The sequence below is a fragment of the Rhinichthys klamathensis genome, unplaced genomic scaffold, assembly GCF_029890125.1.
Source record: "Rhinichthys klamathensis goyatoka isolate OS25496 unplaced genomic scaffold, OSU_Roscu_1.1 h1tg000240l_1, whole genome shotgun sequence".
Classification (NCBI taxonomy): domain Eukaryota; kingdom Metazoa; phylum Chordata; class Actinopteri; order Cypriniformes; family Leuciscidae; genus Rhinichthys; species Rhinichthys klamathensis.
In genome coordinates, this window is record NW_026606762.1 from 1,310,679 (window position 1) to 1,331,023 (window position 20,345).

General features: G+C 39.6%; 1 protein-coding gene across 6 annotated transcripts; it reads left to right on the plus strand.

Annotated features, from left to right (window-relative positions):
• The first annotated feature begins 1,578 nt into the window (after positions 1-1,578).
• ampd3a (adenosine monophosphate deaminase 3a) lies at positions 1,579-20,198 on the plus strand. 6 transcript variants are annotated; one of them, XM_056265755.1, is made up of 17 exons: positions 1,579-1,675; positions 2,821-2,867; positions 3,303-3,379; positions 8,514-8,736; positions 9,239-9,416; positions 9,572-9,737; positions 10,174-10,393; positions 10,487-10,616; positions 10,696-10,890; positions 10,976-11,107; positions 11,407-11,570; positions 11,662-11,788; positions 12,371-12,534; positions 16,246-16,366; positions 16,817-16,990; positions 19,304-19,414; positions 19,500-20,198. In XM_056265755.1, exons 3-17 carry the CDS (start codon positions 3,319-3,321, stop codon positions 19,668-19,670), a joined length of 2,337 nt encoding a protein of 778 aa, XP_056121730.1. In that variant the 5' UTR covers positions 1,579-1,675; positions 2,821-2,867; positions 3,303-3,318; the 3' UTR covers positions 19,671-20,198. The 6 variants fall into 6 exon arrangements, with proteins under 6 accessions (XP_056121730.1, XP_056121732.1, XP_056121734.1 ...); XM_056265757.1 differs by lacking the exon at positions 2,821-2,867 and having other exon boundaries at positions 1,615-1,675; XM_056265756.1 differs by lacking the exon at positions 1,579-1,675 and having other exon boundaries at positions 2,858-2,983.
• Positions 20,199-20,345: the final 147 nt, after the last annotated feature.

A 20,345-nucleotide genomic window follows, 5' to 3' on the forward strand; every position in this document is an offset into this window, starting at 1 on the left:
GGACGAGGACTGGAGTCGTCTGGACACTGGATGGTGACGGGAGTCACCTCTGGACTGAACTCGGGAGTGGAGCCAACACAGGTGTGGCGGCCATCTTGACAGAGGGCTCTGGCGTGGTGGTGGCCATCTTGGCTTGTCATGTATTTTACCTTATGCAATGTGCTCTCCTGTCTATTGTCTTAACCCCGCCCATCTTGTTACCTGATTTTTTTTTTTTTTTTGCCCCACCTGTCCTCCCTCTTTACCTGCCTTATTTGCTCCCTATTTTGGGGCTGATAAAAACTAAAACTGACTAAAAACGTAAAACTTTTTATGCGTTTTGATCGTTCATTAGACGACAACAGCGTTTTGGGTGCCTGAAAACGCAAAGTTTTGAAAACGGGTTTCAAAGTGCAAGTTTTTGAAAACGATCTCTGTGTAAACAACAAAAAAAACGCGAATCTCTGAAGACGATGACGTCATGCACAGCAGCACATGCATATTACGTGTTCAGTCTATAGTGTTTCATCGCCATATAATGGCCTGGCAGCAGAATACAGGGTTTTTAGTAATTTTCTTGGATCCGTGAATGGGGATCGTTTTGACAGTGGTGTCTTCTGTACCTGGAAAACCCAAAGGAAAAACTTCTCCGTTTTAAGCCGTTGCTGTGTAAACGTACCCTTATTCTCCTTGTGTTTTCAGTCCTGTGCCAGTTCGTTGTCTTATATTCCTTGTGTCCTGATCCCTGAAGCCATGTCGTGTCCTGCCCCTGCTACCAAGTCTTGTCCTTCCAAGTGAAGCTGACTGGTTCTGTTTTCCCCCACGGGGTAGTTTTTGTTTGTTTTTGTTTTATTTTTTATTACATAAAAAGCCTATATCTCTGCATCTTTGAGTCCTCACCTTATCCCTCAACCCCCACCCTGACCATCCCTTTGAATGGAAATGATCTTGTTCAGTTGTATAACTATGGTACACTGACAGTATAGTTTTATATAATTAGTGTAGAAATATGTGAAAGGCTTATAGGTCATTAAATGTTTATTTAACTTTTAAAACATTTTTCAAATTGCTAGAAATTATTTAATATATTTCTACCCATTTAAAATGAAGATACAATTGTATTTGCCTTTTGAAGACATATAGGCCTATTTGAATGACATATTTTTAAGATTTCTATAATTACACTTATATACTGTTGTCTATTGTGGTAATTAAAACAAAGAAAAATAGGCTACAGACAGGACTTGTATAACATTCTCAAATAATTATCCATGTATGTATTTTTTCTAACGTGCTGTTATAATAATATGACAGTTTGTTCGGTGTACTTCTGCATTCAAGTATTTACACAAAATATTACATTATTTATTTATTACAGTTTTTACTTCGTCATGGGCCATTAAAAGCACAGAGCCCTCTTAAAAGCACAGAGCACCCCCCCCCCCACCCTTACCTTTTGAACCGGAGTTTTTGAACGACTTCTAAGAATAAATATGCGTAGCAATTGTTTTGTTGCTACTGTACTGTTAGCTTCCCCTTTAACTGTGTCCAGTGTTGTCTTGTGAAACTCGAGATTCTTTGTTGTAATTGGTGCATGATCACTTCTATCATTCTACTTTTCCCCGCCCATCATCGAATGAGTGCGCAGCGGGGAAATGTGCAAGGAGAGGAGACCGTCACGCTGAAGCAACGCCAGGTAAAATGTGAAATAACGCATCTTTCTACAACAGCATAAGCCTCCGTTACTAATTGCGTCGTTTTAGAAATAACGGAGGGTTGAGCTGTTGCTGTGCATAGAGCATCAGAGAGCGTGTGAATGTCAATTACTGTGTGTATGTGCGGCTTTCCCGAAATTATTTTATTGTTAAAGTCGCTTCCGCTTAAATGTCTGGTAATGAGTGTGTGTGTGAGTGTGAGAGAGAGAGAGATAGAGAGACCATGCGATGTCAATAGATCAGTGTGTTTTTCTGTTTAATGCCCAAAACCCCAATATAATAATCCCTTTGCAGGAGATATAATTACCTTCCTTAATTAAAAAAGTAGCTATATTTTTGAATGTATAAAGACCCACCTATACAGTGTAATGGTAGAAAATGGCATCATAGGCTAAGTATAAATAAATTATTTTAAAAATAATAATAATCGGCTTTTATATTGCCACTGTAGCCTACTAAAGCCAAAGCAAATGTAATAAAACATTTTATTGGGATATTTAATTTGTATTGTTATTTTTTCTACCCACTAGCATAAAAATGAAAATCAGATTTAGCCTATCTGTAAAGCACTTTTTACAAGGAATATAAGTCCAAAGCAACATTTAAAGTCATATAGAACTGCGGTCAACAGACCAGAGACTACTTGAAAAATAATAAATCCGTCCAAATTTAAAGTGCACTGTATTCATTTTTTTAAACTAAAATGTTACTAATAAACTAAAAGCATAAAAACACATTTTCTTTTTTTTTTTTTTTTAAGGGATGGCAGGTTGGGGTTGGAGGGGCTTTAAGTGTCTGGTTAATAGTAAAGCACTTTTTTTTATTAGGACTATAATACATGTAATTGACCTTGGTTTGGTATTCAATGACATTCATCAATTTTTAATAAGTATAGTAATAGTCCAAATACTTCTTGTTGTTGAAGGACATATGTACACATCTCCACAAGGGGGCAATAATGAATTAGCCTACGACAGAAAGAAAATATACTACTTTACTTTCCTCATCTTTACACTGTCTAGTTGCATAATGTTAAACATCAGTGAAAGAAATGTGTAATTTTATAGCCCTGTGTTTTGACTCCAGATGTGAGGTGGCTAAATGACTGTTTCCTCTCTTTGCTTAGTGAATTTCAAGTGCCATATCTCATACATCACTGGGGGGCAGAACTGAGTGAGTTTTTTCTTCTTCTTCTTTTCCTTTAATTTCTTTCCTGTGAGAACATCATGGGTTTGTATTTGCGGTGCAGCTGCGGAAAAGACACAGAGTTCTGTAAGATCTGAGGCAGGGTAAGTGCTTCAATGAGATTACTAACATTATTACATTATAAATAAATGCCTATTTCTCTTTCTCGTGATGCAGTACAAACCACACTAATATGCAAACTGTTATCATACATTTATTCTTCAAAAGTGTTTTGTATGTTTATTGATACCCTTTACGGGAACTTCGAATCAATGGTACAAATAGATGAACTTATTCAGCATAGCGTCAAATCTATATATAAATATGTAAATGCCTCATTCAAATCTGTTGCAATAATGCTGAGAAATACCCACTTATTCATCCCGCTCCTGCACATGCTGTTTTGTCCTTTCACTCTCCAAGCCTGAGCACACAGGAAATGATGCGAAGACTCCAGACTCCCATAGTGAAGCAGCTCTCCAGCCCATGTATAGGAAAGGGTGAGCCATTATTCTCTCTCTCTCTCTCTCTCTCTCTCTCTCTCTCTCTCTCTCTCTCTCTCTCTCTCTCTCTCTCTCTCTCTCTCTCTCTCTCTCTCTCTCTCTCTCTCTCTCTCTCTATCTATCCTGCAGCAAGAGACTGTCTAATATCAGTATCAGTAATATAATTTTTTTTTACTGCAGCACTTTTTATTTCATAATTGAACTGTTGTCTTCAGGAATTGTTTCTGATTCCTACCAGATGGGGGCAACTAGGAATGTTACCCTGGGCCTAAAATGAGGGAGACATTGCAGAAACATTTACATTATTTTGTTAATAAAATAAGCAAATGCCTTCCAAAGGAATTGCTACAGCATAATTCATCATAAGGAGCCAGTAACATGAGAAAGTGCCGCAATACAAATTCTAGTAAAAGTGCAAGGTAGAAGAAACATGTAGGTATGATACCGTGAAATTACAATGATCGAGAATAGAGTTTGTTTAGCTAGTTTAAGAAAACCCCCCGACATTTTTAGTATAAAGGGGGTTACAAACATGGGTCCTGCTATTCCTGTCTGCATCCCTGTCACAAGTCTGTCCTCCAATCTTGAATCTCACGATATTCTCACAGTAGTCTTACAAGCTTCATCAAGCAATAACACATCAGCATTTTATATACAATTACGGTATCGCTTTATTTTACAATTCAGTTTCTCATGAGTATACTATGTACTTATTGGGGGTTGTTAAGATCAAATACACTAATTACAAGCATAGATACAATTTGACAATATGACAAATAAAGTAAGGTCTAACTGTAGTGTAATTAGGTACAGACATGTAATAATTAGGCCTAAATGTAAAATAACATTATAGTGTTGTTCACTGTATAAAATATAGATTAATTTTTGTTAAAGCTGTGTTTTGTGGTTTGACAACATCAATGACTTAGCACACTTTAAGACCCAATGCATGGATCCAATATAATGATAAACACCCGATTTCTTTCTCAACTCTTTACTGTCACTTAAGACATAACCAACTCTGTATGAGAATATTTGTCAAGACTAGTATTTTGACATAAGTTTGTGTGTATGTGTCCGTTCAAGCTCACGGAGATGCATAAGAGGTATCATAAATGCGCCTCTCTGTGTGCGCACCCTTCAGGTGTGTGCGGCTGTGCTGTGCGCACAGATAACAGTCCTCGGGTATTGAACTGTTTGTGAAACCTAGCAATTAATCAGCAAAACACGTGTGCCGAACCGTGGGTCCTGGTCCGTACGGATCACGGATTAACCACGATCCTTTTAACCCCTAGCATAGATCGTGCTGATAACGGCTAGAGCAAGAGTGAAACCTGAGCGCTGAGCACGAAAGATGGAGAAGAAATGTACCTTTGGAAAAGCAGAGAAAATAATGATTTCTTGCTAATAGGAAATGCTATTATTTATGTTTATGGATTAAAGTAAATGATGTCTTTTTATTCAATGTGTTCTATCTCAGCTTTATATGCAAAGACGGCTATACAACCTGATACATTGTGTGTAGGTACAGTGTACACAGGGCCTCTTGATGGCAAAGCACGTCTGAGCCAGCAAATAGACCCTTAGGTGCAAGAAAGCAGAGTGGTAGTCATTCATTATTTACACAAGCATTTACAGCCTCATTGTAGCAAGGCATTCAAAGAGACATGCACAGCTTATATAACAGATCATGGCTTCGGTTTTGCTCACACACTCATCAACTCTGAGTTGAAGCCATTAGAACTTGCCTGTACTACATTAATCTCTGATAAAGCTTTGCACCACACAGACCCTCAAATCCCTTAGTCACATGATCCAGAACTCCATCTGATTGATATATGGGAGAGAGAATGAGATATTCAAGCTGTATCTTAATTCCCTCCTGACAAATCCACTTCCAGTTCCTCCCCCTGCCATGTCCAAGCAGCCTGTAATAATACCCAACACATCACCAGGATTGTGTCGCCATCATGTGACTTGTCTCCAGTTTTCAGGTCAGGCTGACAGGCGCACTTGGTCTGACAGAGAGAGTTAGGTAGGTTTTGCTGTTGGAGCTCCAGCTGGATAAGGTATGAGATAAAAGCATAAAGGACAACAGTTGGATCAGGTAAACCTACTTCCCCTTTGTCCCCTCACAATGATTTTTTTACAGTCTGCTTTCCATACCAGGGTAAATGCGCAAGTGGATCTTGCTGTGCACTTCAAACGATCACTCTCTCTGTAAAGGCAAAGGGTGAGATGGTTTGTTTATTCTATGGTTTCAAGTGGATGTGATACAAATAGATGCTGGGCATGCTCCCATGCTCTGGGACAACATGAACAGCACCCTTTCTGTCAACACCCAGTTTAAGCTCTGAAGTAACCAAGAGGTATCAGTTTCGGTGGTGATTACCTCTGGACTTTTAGTGACATTATGCCTCATGTAGACCCCTGCTAATGGCCAGCAGGACTGTTTATCTGGGGCTCAAATGATACGTGCATAAAGCAAGGTCAGAGCTGGGATTAAACGCTGTTGTCGGGGGGTGAGGGATGGCTGAAGCTGTCAAAGCAGATGCTCTTTTGGCCACAGACTCCGTTCACGTGGACAGTTGGGTTTCGGAGATCAGCTCTGGGTTTTGTGGGACTGGATATTAGGGGTAGTGAGCGAGTAAATCCCTCACGACCCCCTAAAATGAGTTGGGAAAGCCAGGTTTGTATGTACGCATGAGATGGGTTGGGAGGATTGAGCAAGGTCCTGTTTGTAAGCGGTTTTCTGTTGGATCCAGGGTCGCTTTTTGTTGACAGGCGGTGGTAACATATTCAAAGGATTAGTAGCTCTGTGGACGTGAGGCTTTCTACCTCTTAAAATAGAGAGAGGGAGAGAGATACTCAAGAAAATAAAACGGCAGTTAGACGACAGCAGTTTCTCAGAGTGCGACTGGACATGGCCCACACCACACACATGCACACCCAAACATATACCAAGTAACCCATTTGAAGTGCACCCGCTAAGAACAGCCGAAGCCGAGATGGCGCTGACGGGGGTTGAAGGTAAGAATGGCTGCAGTCGCACAGCTGTGCATGTCAGGTTTCCACAGACAGAACAGAGTGTACCAGAACCAGTAACTATTTTCTGGCAAGTCTTCTAGGTACAGTGGCAGGGTAGAACTTCCTTGTCGTCCTCACAGCATTTAAAACCAGTGGTCCTAAGGAAAGTTTGTGGTGAAAACAGATGCAATAGTCTATAAAAACCAAATTGAGAGCATCTAAGGAATGCCTTTAGTCAGCATTATTTTTTTTTGACAGAATTTGATTTCAATAGCTGTGTTTACATTGCCCTTATTGAAATTACGAATTGAAAATATGCCCAATGGAAGCATGTTTATTTTGCAAAAACTCCCATATATCGAAAAAAAAAAAATGTTTCCGCTTGCATTAAGGTGATTTTTCAGGCTATTTGAAAAGGATTATTTCACAAAACTGCAATGGGAACAGTTTTTTCGTATTTACACCTCACCTGCCTTATGTAAATGTCACATGATCATTCTTTAAAGATGGAGCAGTATGTTTGGACAGAAGATGAGAAAGTTCTTTATTAATCTCATAAAAGACAAAATAATTTGGGAATACTGGATTCTAAACAACAAAGAAATGCCACAATTCAACATGACATCATGACTTTGCGTAAACATACACGCCACTTTCAAGTCAAGTGGCGTGTTATCTATACGCATTTTGAGCTATCCGCGTGTGTCCACGTCGAAATTAACCGTCATCTTTTGCGTGTATGTCTACGCCGTTAAACGTCCGAGTGATTCCGCGTGTATGTGTACGCCGTTAAATGTCCGAGCGAAACGAAGCAAAATGTATATTTACATCTGTGGAGCAATATTTTTTTTCCTAGGATGGTAGGGGAAGACTCATAAATGGTATTAACCCCAGTGATGGGTAGGTTTAGGGACGGGGTTGGGGTAGGTCATACATTTATATATACAGTAATAACGTTAAGTCAACGGCGTTGATAAACACGCTGAAAAGCGATTATTCGTGTTGATAGCACGCCAAAAATGGAAATACGAATTGGCGTGTCATACATACGCCATTTCATGAGATCAGTCTGCACAATTTATCAAGACCTCGAAGCAGATATGAGAGAGATGCACCCAGAAAAACCTCATACATGGCCGCTGCCAAGTATAAGGGGCTTTCCTTGCCATTAATGCTTGGATAACACGTGTACTGTACGTCTCCTTCGAATAAAAATAATGGCTAGTGCGGTGGCTGCAATATACGTAAACCTACCAACATCCGTCGCCATGATTTTTGGAATAGCGAGAGGAAAAATTATGTTTTATTCGCATAACATCGGTTAGTGGAAATGCTGTCATTTCACAACAGTTTTTTTAATCAACATTTAGAAAACTAATGGAAACCAGGCTTGTGTAATGGAGGAGATATTGAAGCTTGTGATCATGTGGGGAGAGTGATTGTGATTAAAAGTGATTGTGATCATCAATAGATCTAGGTGGAATATGCACCAGTTTCATGCCAGATATGCTCTGGCTTGTTCTCAGATGTCTGTGGCACCTATTGTTACACAGCTGGTACAACAGTCAGTATGACAGGCACACATTCTACTTGGTATGGGAGTTTCTTGGAACGACCATGAAGAATGGAAACCATGACAAAGGGATCTGTTTTTTGCCCTGGATAGCATTTGATGTGACCACTGGGGACGATGTTCTTAACTGTTCAGGGAGAAGTCAAAGCCAGGGCTCAGACACTTGATCTGCCCTTACACAAGCATAACTGTTTTATTGGGCAGTGTATCTGCAGCTGTGCACTGGCCTAGTGACTGACTTTGCTGGCCTGAATCAACGGCCTGGGAATGCACATGGCATCTCAGGACTATTTACAGCAAGCATGTTCACATGAGCCATGAAACATTCATCAAAGTAACCCTGTTGTTTTAGCAGTGACAGCAACTTATGGACTAGTACAGCACTTTTGAACACTAAACACTTGTTTGATTTCAACATGACTTATAAATGGGACATGCTTATGGGATCGCCGGACATAGGCCTTGAGAGATGACTTCAAGAATTCAGCAGCTTAATGTTACCGAGGTGTGTTAAAACATGCTTCTTTACAGATATGCCGCGGCAGTTTCCGAAGATTGCTCTGAGTGATGTGGACGAGGAAGTTCGTCTACTGGCAGAGAAGGTGTATGCCTCGGCAATAAAGGAAGAGGACACTAAAGATGTCCTTTCCATGTACACTGTCCCTGAGGACTGTCCCATTGGCCTGCAGGAAGCCAGACAGAGGGAGCTACTCAGAGAACTGGCTGAGCAACAGTCAGAAGAAAGTGCCAAACGGTCAGCATCATTTTGATTTTCACTGTAGACTGCTACCAGTTGCTGGTTTGAAACACCAGGCCAAACCAGTCAATGGAGGACAAGCTGGTCTTTTGATCATGGTAGCTGGTTTGCTGCTGGTCAAATTTGGTACCAGCGTAACCAATATGGTCTGGTTGAAACCAAGTCCACCAACAAGTCAACCATGTAGACCCAGGTTGTCCAATTTTGCTCTGGAAGGGCTAATGTCCTTGCTCCATCCTGTCACAGAATACCTGCGCGGACATTTCTAGTGATTCTGAATACCTTTTATTAGCTGTTTAATTGGGGTTAGAGCTAAACTGTGCAGGACAGTATAGCCCTCTAGGATTGCCAGTTAATGACCACCTTGGACCATCTTGAAAACATGTCAAACCAGCTACCATCAGAAGCTAGATTTCATTGGATTTTCCAGCAGGGCAATTAATGATTCATGTGCTTAGTGAATTAATTTTTAGCCCCCATTTGCTTTAATCCTCTGTAGGAAGAAGAGTTTTAAGATTATTCGATCTCAATCTATGTCACTGCAAATCCCATTAAGTACGGAGAGTGTCCGGGGTGTGGTGACCCCCCTCATTTCCCCTTCCTCTACCTGCTCCTCAATCTCACAAAATTTGCCGGAGTATCAAAGAGTCATCATTAGCGGAGACTACTGTGCTGGGGTGTGTATTATTCGAATGGACTATCAACCACCTTGCTCTACATTCTGTCATAATTTGTTGAAAGTTCAAATAAAGGCTCTTTTAACAGCTGATCATGTTTTAACAATCATGTTTTGTTTCACAAAACGCACTCATGTTTCACTGTGCACTTTCAGATTACAGTTGAGGATTATGAGCAAGCAGCTAAAAGTCTGCTAAAAGCTCTCTTTATTCGAGAAAAATACTCAAAACTGGCATATCACCGGTTCCCACGGACCACTACACAGTTCCTACGTATTGCAGCAAATGAAATGTGGACAGAAGAAGATGAAACTCTTCCAGGTACATCTGCATTTGCACAGGGTTCATAACCAGATGTGACTTGGATGGAGACCATGTTCTCATTCTAGGTTTATTTATGGCTCTGTAAACATTTCAGTGGGATTTCTGATTACAAATGTTTGCTTGATGTTCCTCTTTATGTCCCTTCCCAAGACATCAACGTTGAACTAATTTTAGAAGACATAAGAGTTGACATGAGTTGTGTGTAGCTCAAATAAGAACAACTAAGAAAAATAAGCACTAGAATGGGAACGATTCTGAAGGGGAAAACAGCATCTTTTAATGCTGATCACCAGCAAAGGATACTGTATTGGTCTACTGATGTCTTCTTTCTAACTTAACCAGTTGACCTTTCCTGGTCAACCAGCTTCACCAGCTAAGTCTGCCTAGCCTTTCTTTCTTTTCTTTTTTTGGTGAAACCTTCTGCTCTCCACAGATATCTGTCCCTGCCCTGGTGAGGGAGAGGACCCTTACAGCATGGAGAATATTCCAGAGAACCTCAATTATCAGATGAAGATGAAGGATGGCATTATTTATGTATATGAAAACAATGAAGCTCTGAGCATGAACAAACCACGCTGTTTGCCTTATCCAGACCTGGAAACATTTGCCATTGACATGAGTCATGTGCTCGCCATGATCATTGATGGGCCTACGTAAGTCTCCAACCAATATTACCACAACGGTCATCAAGTCTCTGTATTTGCATATCCAAGATGTAAAGCTGAACATATTTCTTCTTTAAACAGTAAGACATACTGCCATAGACGACTAAACTTCCTTGGGTCAAAGTTTTACCTACATGAAATGCTCAACGAAATGGCGGAACTAAAAGAACTCAAGGGTGTTCCTCATAGAGATTTCTACAATGTTAGAAAGGTATAATTTGAAACACTCATTGGTTTATGTAAATGTGATATCCACTGCGGTCTTAATGTACACAAGTACTCTCTTACAGGTAGACACACATATTCATGCAGCAGCATGTATGAGCCAGAAACACCTGCTTGATTTCATCCAAACCACCAATAAAACTGATCCAGAGAGAGTCGTCCTGGAGAAGGCAGGGCTTAAACTAACTCTCAAACAGGTGTTTAACAACCTGAACATGGACCCTTATGATCTTACTGTAGACTCCTTAGATGTCCATGCCGTAAGTAACGTCTTATCTATATGTTAACAGCCCGAGGATATGCTAGTTGCTTGTACAGTATGCGTCATGTTTAGTGTATTCACAGGGCAGACAAACCTTTCATCGCTTTGACAAATTCAACTCCAAGTACAATCCAGTAGGAGCAAGTGAGCTAAGGGAAATCTACTTGAAGACTGACAATTACATCGAAGGAGAGTATTTTGCCCGCTTAATCAAGGTATAGTCATTTTGTCATAACAAGACTAACAAACTATACACGAGCACCAAGTATCTCCGCAGTATAGTGGATGGGCCTATTGAGAGAAATTAAGAAAAGAAATCTCTACATTTCTTCTCTTCTCTAACTTTTATATTAGTGGCTCCTTGACACATTGATTTGTTCCTCTCTTGTAAGTCCCTTTGGATAAAAGCATCGGCTAAATGCAGAAATGTTAATGTGTAAAATGCACATCATTACATGTCATGCGGTAAGCGCGGTACTAATTTAGCACGAATTTGTCTTTTTGTCTCTTTTAGGAAGTAGCACATGATCTGGAGGAGAGCAAGTATCAGCATGCCGAACCACGACTGTCCATCTATGGTCGTTCCCCAGAGGAGTGGGAAAGTCTCTCCCATTGGTTTATTCAGCACAAAGTGTACTCTCCAAACATGCGCTGGATCATTCAGGTGCCCAGAATATAGTAAGTAGCTACATTCATTCTTAATATATTCAGTATTTTCCAAAAAATTGTATATCTTGTTTTGTAATTATGTTATGTTTATTTCTTCTAGTGACATTTTCAAGTCACGTAAGTTGATTCCTAATTTTGCCAAGATGCTTGAGAACATTTTCCTTCCTCTATTTGAGGCTACAGTGAATCCTCAGAAGCACAAAGAGCTCCACGTATTTCTAAAATATGTAAGTTCAAGGTTCATATTAGATGTAAAAAAAATGTTCTTCATGTAAAATTCAACTGTTTTAAATATCACAAGGCCATGTCGACACTCCCTTGTAATTACCTGGTTTGAATAAAACAGCAATTCCAGTGAATGCAAATCTTATTTTTCATAGCATGCAATAACGTTTTAGAGAATTGTGTGCTTTCAAAATTCAAACAGTTTAGGGTGGATATTTTCTGCTCCAGCATGAAAAATGTGACCCAGATATGAACTCCACTCAACATATTTTCAAGGATTAATTAAAATGACAACCACGAGTCAGGCCCCATCAGCCAACGTCTGACCTCTGACCAATGCCTGACCTCACTAATGCTCTTGTGTCTGAATGGGAGCAAATCCCTGCATCCATTTTCCAACATCTAGTCAGTGGAAACCTTCTCAGAGGAGTGCAAGCTGGTGTCCACATACTTCTATCCATATAGTGTATTTTATATAAAAAGAAGTTTTAATTATATCATGATAGGTAATGCAATGTAAGAACTTATTTATTTTGAAGTGCACTCTATCACACATTACTCATTGAACGTCCCTTTTTTCTCAGGTGACTGGCTTTGACAGTGTGGATGATGAATCCAAGCATAGCGATCACATGTTCTCTTATAAGAGCCCCAAGCCTGAGCAATGGACAACAGATGACAACCCACCCTACAGCTACTACCTCTTCCACATGTATGCCAACATCATGGTCCTCAACAACCTCAGGAAGTATGTGCTCCGTTATATCTGTTGGTGGGGGGGGGGGGGGGGGGGGGGGGGGGGAAGTAAACAGAGATTACTTTAATATTTGCAAGATCTTCTATTATACTCTCAGGCTTTGATAAACCTTGAATAAGCATTCGAGAACAAACGGTTTCCAATGGCATGTGTGAGTTTCACCATGTGCCAGGACAACTATAAATACCACTGTATCAGTAATACACACATATTGGGTTACAACTGAGATACTGTTAAAGCCTGTGAAATACTGTCAGTAGAACAAACTGACATCATCTTTCCACTTTATAAAGGATGGATTGTGGACCGGATCAATGGGGTCAGTAACCCAGGGCCTCTGAATGCATTGAAGAGGTATAAATGTATGTACACAGGAAATACAATCGCGGGAAACAGTAAATGTTTCAGATAGCCTAAATAATATTCTTTATGTGGTTACAACCAAAATAACTGGCTTCATGTTGAAAAAAATGATTTCATCTAACTATATCAACCTGACAAATTAAATCAAAGGAAGTAGAAAGATCTTGAAATAACTGTAGGTAGGAGGTAGGTAGTGTTGAAGTGTCCTGCCCTTGTATTGCAGTGAATTCCATTATAAAGTGAGCAGGGATGCACATATGGAGCACCGGGATTTCAACACAGTCAGATTTAACATACAAGTGTTTAAAAGGAATGAAAAGTTCCGATATGGGGAGGCCTATTTCAGTGATGGAGAGGGACAATAGACAATGATATCATTTTTATATGGTAAAGATATACAGTATATAATTAGTGTCACTGACTAATTACATACTGTGCAAGCTATTGTGTCTAACACAATTCTGTATCTTTGGCAAAGCAGAATTATGAGTATTTCTATGCTGGTTTCACCAGTGACCTGTGCATGGGGGACCAGAACCACAAAAATATTAGCTGTTATCTTACTGTCACTAACACTAATTACATAAGTACATCATGATTATTGGTGGTTTTTAAAGGGTTACTCCACTGTTTTTGGAAATAGGCTCATTTTACAACTCCCCCGGAGTTAAACTGTTGAGTTTTACCGTTTTTGAATCCATTCAGCCGATCTCCGGTTCTGGCGGTACCACTTTTAGCATAGCTTAGCATACATCATTGAAGTGGACAAGACCATTAGCATTTCTAAAAAAAAAATGACCAAAGAGTTTCGATATTTTTCCTATTTAAAACTTGGCTCTTCTGTAGTTACATCGTGCACTAAGACCGACGGAAAATGTAAAGTTGCGATTTTCTAGGCTGATATGGCTAGGAACTATACTCTCATTCCTGCGTAATAATCAAGAAACTTTACTGCCGTACCACATACCTGTCAAGTATCCCGTTTTGGTCGGGAAAGTCCCGTATTTAACCCTTCTTTCCCGCCGTCCTCCCGTATTAGGATTTTCCCGTATTTAAACCTGCGTTATTGAAAAATAATAATACCCCGGGCGGAGTAAAAAAACAAAACATTCCCAATCTGAGCTCTGTCACTAGCCTCGCGATAACTACAGGTACTGTAGGTGGCAGTTGTCGCGAGGTTAGTGTGTGAGGTCAGATGATGAGTGACAACGCGGGGAAAACAAAAAACAAACAAAAACGGATGATGGACGCTATGACAGAGCAAGGTACTCCTGCCAAAAAAACAAAACCCTCATGTAGGCCTACTAAATACCGCGATCAATGGGATAGCGAATTTACTTTTCTGAAGAGGAGCAGGGTGGGGGACAGTCACGCGTTTTGTAAGTTTTGTAACTGCGACTTTAGCATCTCGCACGGGGAAGGAATGATGTATGTCAGCACGAGAAAGAGTGTTTAGCATGGTACGAACAATTGTTACAGAGAATAGGATGACGTTAGACAACAGAACTGTTTGCTCTCTCATGTAAAATTAACCACTCTGGCCCAGCCCACAAATACACTACTTTCAAAACAGTTAATAAAAAGTCTGCAACAAATTTGTTCAATAACTCACTAAAAGAGTAAAGAAAAGTTATGTGAAATGAAAAGAAAAACTGCAAATGAAAAGAAAACCTGTAAAAGAAAAGCAATATGAAATGAAAATAATGTGTGGAATGAAAATAAAATGTAAATGTAAAGACAAGCAATGTTAAATGAACAGAAAATATGCAAATAAGCCTTTAAATAAATGCTCTTAATATATACCCTATGTATACCATATATATGTGCGTGTTTTCATTTAGGCTATAACACCTGTCTTAAAATGTAAGGGATACTGGAGCTTGTTTGGGGTGGTGGGACAGCTCGCGGTGGGCGCCGGAAAATTTCCCTTATTTTCAAATCCAAAACTTGACAGGTATGCCGTACTATGAGAGCAGCAGGCGTAATGATATGACACAGCGCCTGAAAATAGGCTACCTTCCGTCAACACTACGGAACTATTTTCAGGCGCTGCGTCATATCATTACGCCTGCTGCACTCATGGTACGGCTTTAAAGTTTCTTGATTATTACGCAGGAATGAGAGTATAGTTCCTAGCCATATCAGCCTAGAAAATCGCAACTTTACATTTTCCGTCGGTCTTAGTGCACGATGGAACTACAGAAGAGTCAAGTTTTAAATAGGAAAAATATCAACTCTTTGGTCATTTTTTTTTTTAGAAATGCTAATGGTCTTGTCCACTTCAATGATGTATGCTAAGCTAAGCTATGCTAAAAGTGGTACCGCCAGAACCGGAGATCGGCTGAATGGATTCAAAAACGGTCAAACTCAACAGTTTAACTCTGGGGGAGTTGTAAAATGAGCCTATTTCCAAAAAAGTGGAGTATCCCTTTAACTGTAATAAAATAAGCACAATTTTTTTTTTGAAAAGCGGCAGCAAATTTGATAATTTTATGCCATAAAAATCAGCGAAATCAGTCGGACTGAAAAGTGCACTTTAATATCTTACAGCAGCTGTTATGTTGTATGCTATAGTCATAGCGCATTTTGTCTCTAGCAATAGACACACCCAGTCGATCAGCAGTTTCTGTAATACTCAGACCAGCCCGTCTGGTGCCAACAACCATGCAACATTTAAAGTCACTTAAATCACATTTCATCCCCATTCTTATGTTCAGTTTGAATGTCAGCAGATCATCTTGACCTGTGCTGCGTCCAAAATCGAATAAATCTCTATATAGTGTGCTTAAAAAAGGCCTACTACTTTCGCCGAGATTCTGAAGTGTGCATTCGATGGACACTTTGCTGTCCCATGAGGCCACGGGAGAGGGTTTATGAATGGCAGTGAAGCGACGCAGCTGATGCTGGTAGTTCACGTGATGGTAACAACATGGCGGATGTAGTACCACCGAATTTTATTCATACTACCCTTATTCAGACTATATAAAATGTACTTTTTAGCGGTCGGAAAGTAAATTCAAATTTAAATATAGTACCTACTCGGACTGAACGTGATTTCGGACCCAGTGCATGTCTACATGCCTACATACATTGAGCTGCTGCCATGTGATTGGCTGATTAGATATTTGCGTTAACGAGCAGTTGAACAGGTGTACCCAAGAAAGTGCCCGGTGAGTGTGTATTGTATTTATTCATGTTTATTCACTCAAATTTGCTCTATAATTTCTTATTTTGGCATTATATTTGCAACAAGTGGGGGCCTATAATCTTCCATTAATTTTTTCAACTTATTAATTTTTTTCCCCAACTTTTTCAACTTGCATATGTGTGTTTTCACAGGGAACGTGGTCTTAGTACCTTTCAGTTCCGTCCACACTGTGGAGAAGCTGGTTCTATCACACACCTGGTTTCAGCTTTCCTCACCGCGGACAACATCTCTCATGGCTTAAACCTGAAAAAGGTTAGAAGTAGAAGATTAGTCCAAACTACAGTGCTCAACAGCTCTTGAAAATGAGGGGAATTATGCAGTGCGCTTTTGAAATTTAGTTCAAAGTCTAATGCAATCATTCTGACAAGATGAATGATGACTATTAATTGTGAGAGCTTATTAGTCAAACTAGCAAATATTTTGTACTTTAATTTATGGTGGCAGCAAAGAAGAGAAAAAGAGTTAGGAAGGAGTTCAGATCCTTGGCCCGAGTCTATTAATAAAGCAAATGCAGATGTGACATGTGTTACCAGTTGATTTGACTATGTACTTGTGTTAGTGATGAGCCCAGAATCAATGGAGCCTCTGCCGCTGTACAAAAACATGCAAATGAAAGCAGGCGGATCTAAGAGCCTGATCAGAGCATTTGATGTTCTCACGTAACGCACGTGTGTGTGTGTGTGTGTGTGTGTGTTTTTCCAGAGTCCTGTGCTGCAGTACCTGTATTATCTTGCCCAAGTGCCCATTGCCATGTCCCCTCTGAGTAACAACAGTCTGTTCCTGGAATACTCCAAGAACCCACTGCGAGAGTTCCTACACAAAGGCCTGTGTGTGTCCCTCTCCACCGACGACCCCTTGCAGTTCCACTACACCAAGGTCAAACTACAACCATCTCATACACTCTTTAGGTTTCTTTATTGCCATTGCTGGTTACATGAAGAACCTTAAATATCAATGGAACCTTTCCATTGCACAATTGGTTATTTATAGTGGAAAGGGTTCTTTAGATTTTTAGATTCACAAAAGTGGAGAGAACGGTTCACTGGAACGGAGAACGGTTCTTTTAAAGGGGTCATATAATGCCATTTTTGTACAAGCTAATATGATTCTTTAGGGTCTAAATTAAAAGTTTGTGATATACTTTAATTAAAAATTCTCATTAGTATTGTAAGAAAACACTTATTTTACCTGGTCAAAAACAGCTCTGTTTTCAGCACGCCGTTTCAGTGCATATGACTTTAAATGATAATGAGCTTTGCTCACCCCGCCTCTCTGTTTTGTGCGTACACTGTGTGTAACACAATAACACAATAACCATAACGCGTTGTTCATTGTAAACGTGGGATTATGAATTATATTGAGAACGTCGTACATAGAAAACATGCCGTAATGTACCCTGAGTGTAAACCTTAGACGCATTCATCGTGACGCGTGCAAGCGATTTGCAAAGATTAATATAAATATTAATATAAAGATGAATAAAACGTTACACTCACTTCAGTTGTTCTGGAGGTTCAGCAGGAACACGAATATCTGGTACCAATCCTTTATTCATGAGCAGCTTCTTAGCAAATCCAGCTTTATACTGACCCTTGTTTATAAAGCAGTCTGCTGAGAAATGATTCGCGCAAACATGAAAGCATTGACGTTGCTCGTGGGGAATATTCCCTTCGAAAACAAACTCAGCCACTGCGTCTTCAGCGGTTCGGATTTAGGAACATTAAAATGACTGCTGTGTTCGTTATTGCACCCAAGAACAGAACACCACAATCGCTTAGACGCCATTCTGCTCATAGACAGTGCTCCAGCATATCAACAATGACCGCGCCGATCCGCGCAGACTATGATTGACAGCGCTCACGAGCGAGGGCGGGTCTGTGTTGAAACGCTGCTGTCAATCAACAATCATGGGAGGGGCGTCCGAGCGTGTGACGTCACACGGTCGAACGGCTTGATTTGAGACGGGAAAACATATAAGGAGATTAAAACAAAAACACTGGATGGATTTTTATCATTTTATGATGGTTGTGTACAGGCACTGCCAACACACATTTCAGTACAATCAACTTGTAAAAGTGCATGTTCCATTATATGACCCCTTTAAGAACGGTTCACTGGAAGGTTCTTAGGGGAAGCAGAAATGGTTCTTCTATGCTATGGCATCGCTGTGAAAACCCCGTTCAGGAACATTTTTGTAGCATTGAGTGTAGCTGGACCCCAATTTCTGACATTTACCTGAAGTAACCACCTAAAATTTAAAATGATGCTCTAAACTTTCAATAAATATATTCAATAATGGACTTTATAAACCAGGTTAAGCCTGACATATGAAATAATAGTCAGAAAAATACACTTTTTGAAACTGAACAGTTTATTGAACCTTTAGACAAAACGATAAAACAAAGAGTATCATATTTGGTACATCAGGCTTTTATTGCTCCTATAGTATGATTTAATGAGAATATAAAGTTCATACTTAAGGGAAACAACACCTCAATTTTAATCAGTGACAAAACTGTGAAAAATTAGCAATTTGGTTCAGTTTCTGATATTTAGCCTGCCCTATATGGCCAAAAAGAAAGATGAAATTCTGATAGCTTAAAATGAAATTAAATTAGGTCTTTTAACAGTATAGCAGACCACTTACATAAAATGCATATAAACATCACTCCCTATTGGCTAATAATATATCCTAGTAACAAGATGAAATACTAAAAGGCTTTGTTAAGAAAAAGGAAAGTATGAATTAGAGGGCAAAATGTTAAAAATAATATACCGATAATTGTTCCAACAGGACTGTGAATGGAATTTTAAAAAGTATAATTTGTAGACAGTTGAAACAACTCAATAATAAATACTCTAATCAAAAATACAGCTCTAAAAATTCTGAAAAGCAAGGAAAGGTAGTTATGATGGTCCTTTTTTGATTAATAATTATCCAAATTCTGACCGTATGAATCAATATCACACTGAATATTTACCTAAAAGATGTATTTATAATATGTAAAGAAAAAGTATATATTTATAATAAGTTTTTAGGTAAATCAAATTTTTATTTCATTTTATTTGCATTAATTGCCATTTTGAAGTTCCAGCCTACACAAGTCTGCGTCTTTGAGAACCTGTGCTGGAATTACATGCTTTTTAAATATACTACTTTGTAATTGTTTTATTATGTGTGTACTGCAGGAGGCTTTAATGGAGGAGTATGCTATTGCAGCCCAACTTTGGAAGTTGAGCACATGTGACGTGTGTGAGATCGCTAGGAACAGTGTCCTGCAGAGTGGCCTTTCCCACGAGGTAGTGCGCATCCTCAATTCATAACATTTACTGTATATAAATATTCGTTCAGCACAACACTGAAGCCCTTTGCCATTTTCCTCAGGAGAAAAAGTACTTCCTTGGGGTCAATTACCTAAAGGATGGGCCAGAGGGGAATGACATTCGGCGGACAAATGTAGCCCAGATCCGCATGGCCTACAGACACGAGACAATGTGTAATGAACTCAGCTTCCTGGTAGACGCAGTAAAGTCAGAGGTCGTTGGGTCGCAGTAGCTGTCCAGTACGTCTCTGCTAAGCCCTCTGTGCCCATATACTGTACATGCATGGTTGCTATTTTTATATACTCTAGGAATGGATGCACAGGAATCCAAATTGTAATGTTTATTATCTAGTCTTGCTCTGCTTCTCATATTTCTAATACCCAGCCTTCTTGTAAACACCGCTGTCTGCCTATGCAATGCCTCGAATGGGCGTTTCAAAGGGGGTTTGGCATACTTGACATTACATTACATGGGCAGTGTCTCCCCCCTGTGGAGATTTGTGAACTATATCCTCTATACATGTACATGTGCAATTGGAAATAGCCTAGTTGTCAGGCAGACACTGAGATGCTTCTGTGGCAATCAAAATTGTCTGGAACATTCCACCCCTGCTCTGCTGAACCAAACATTATCCTACAGAAACTCTCGCACCACTTGCACATCTTTCCCATCTCGTGCCTAACTCCAATTCATTTCCCATAAATTCTCCACTGTCCTTTCAGTAATAAAAAAATTAATTAAAGGTACACTATGAAGCTTTTTTGTTGTTGTTAAGAATTAAGTTACTAGCCACTCAGCATTTTCACTGTCTACAATTTTGACATCGATACCATGGGGGGGAAATGCCATTTAGATATTTCTTATATTATAGGAATATTAGGCTGCTGTCACTTTAAGACCTGACACA

Bases quoted from the DNA above. Each gene is read 5' to 3' on its own strand.
- ampd3a (XM_056265755.1), top strand. From the start codon at position 3,319: ATGATGCGAAGACTCCAGACTCCCATAGTGAAGCAGCTCTCCAGCCCA. The intron at 9,738-10,173 runs GTACATCTGCAT...TGCTCTCCACAG, and splicing joins AGAAGATGAAACTCTTCCAG to ATATCTGTCCCTGCCCTGGT. The intron at 11,108-11,406 runs GTATAGTCATTT...TGTCTCTTTTAG, and splicing joins ATTTTGCCCGCTTAATCAAG to GAAGTAGCACATGATCTGGA.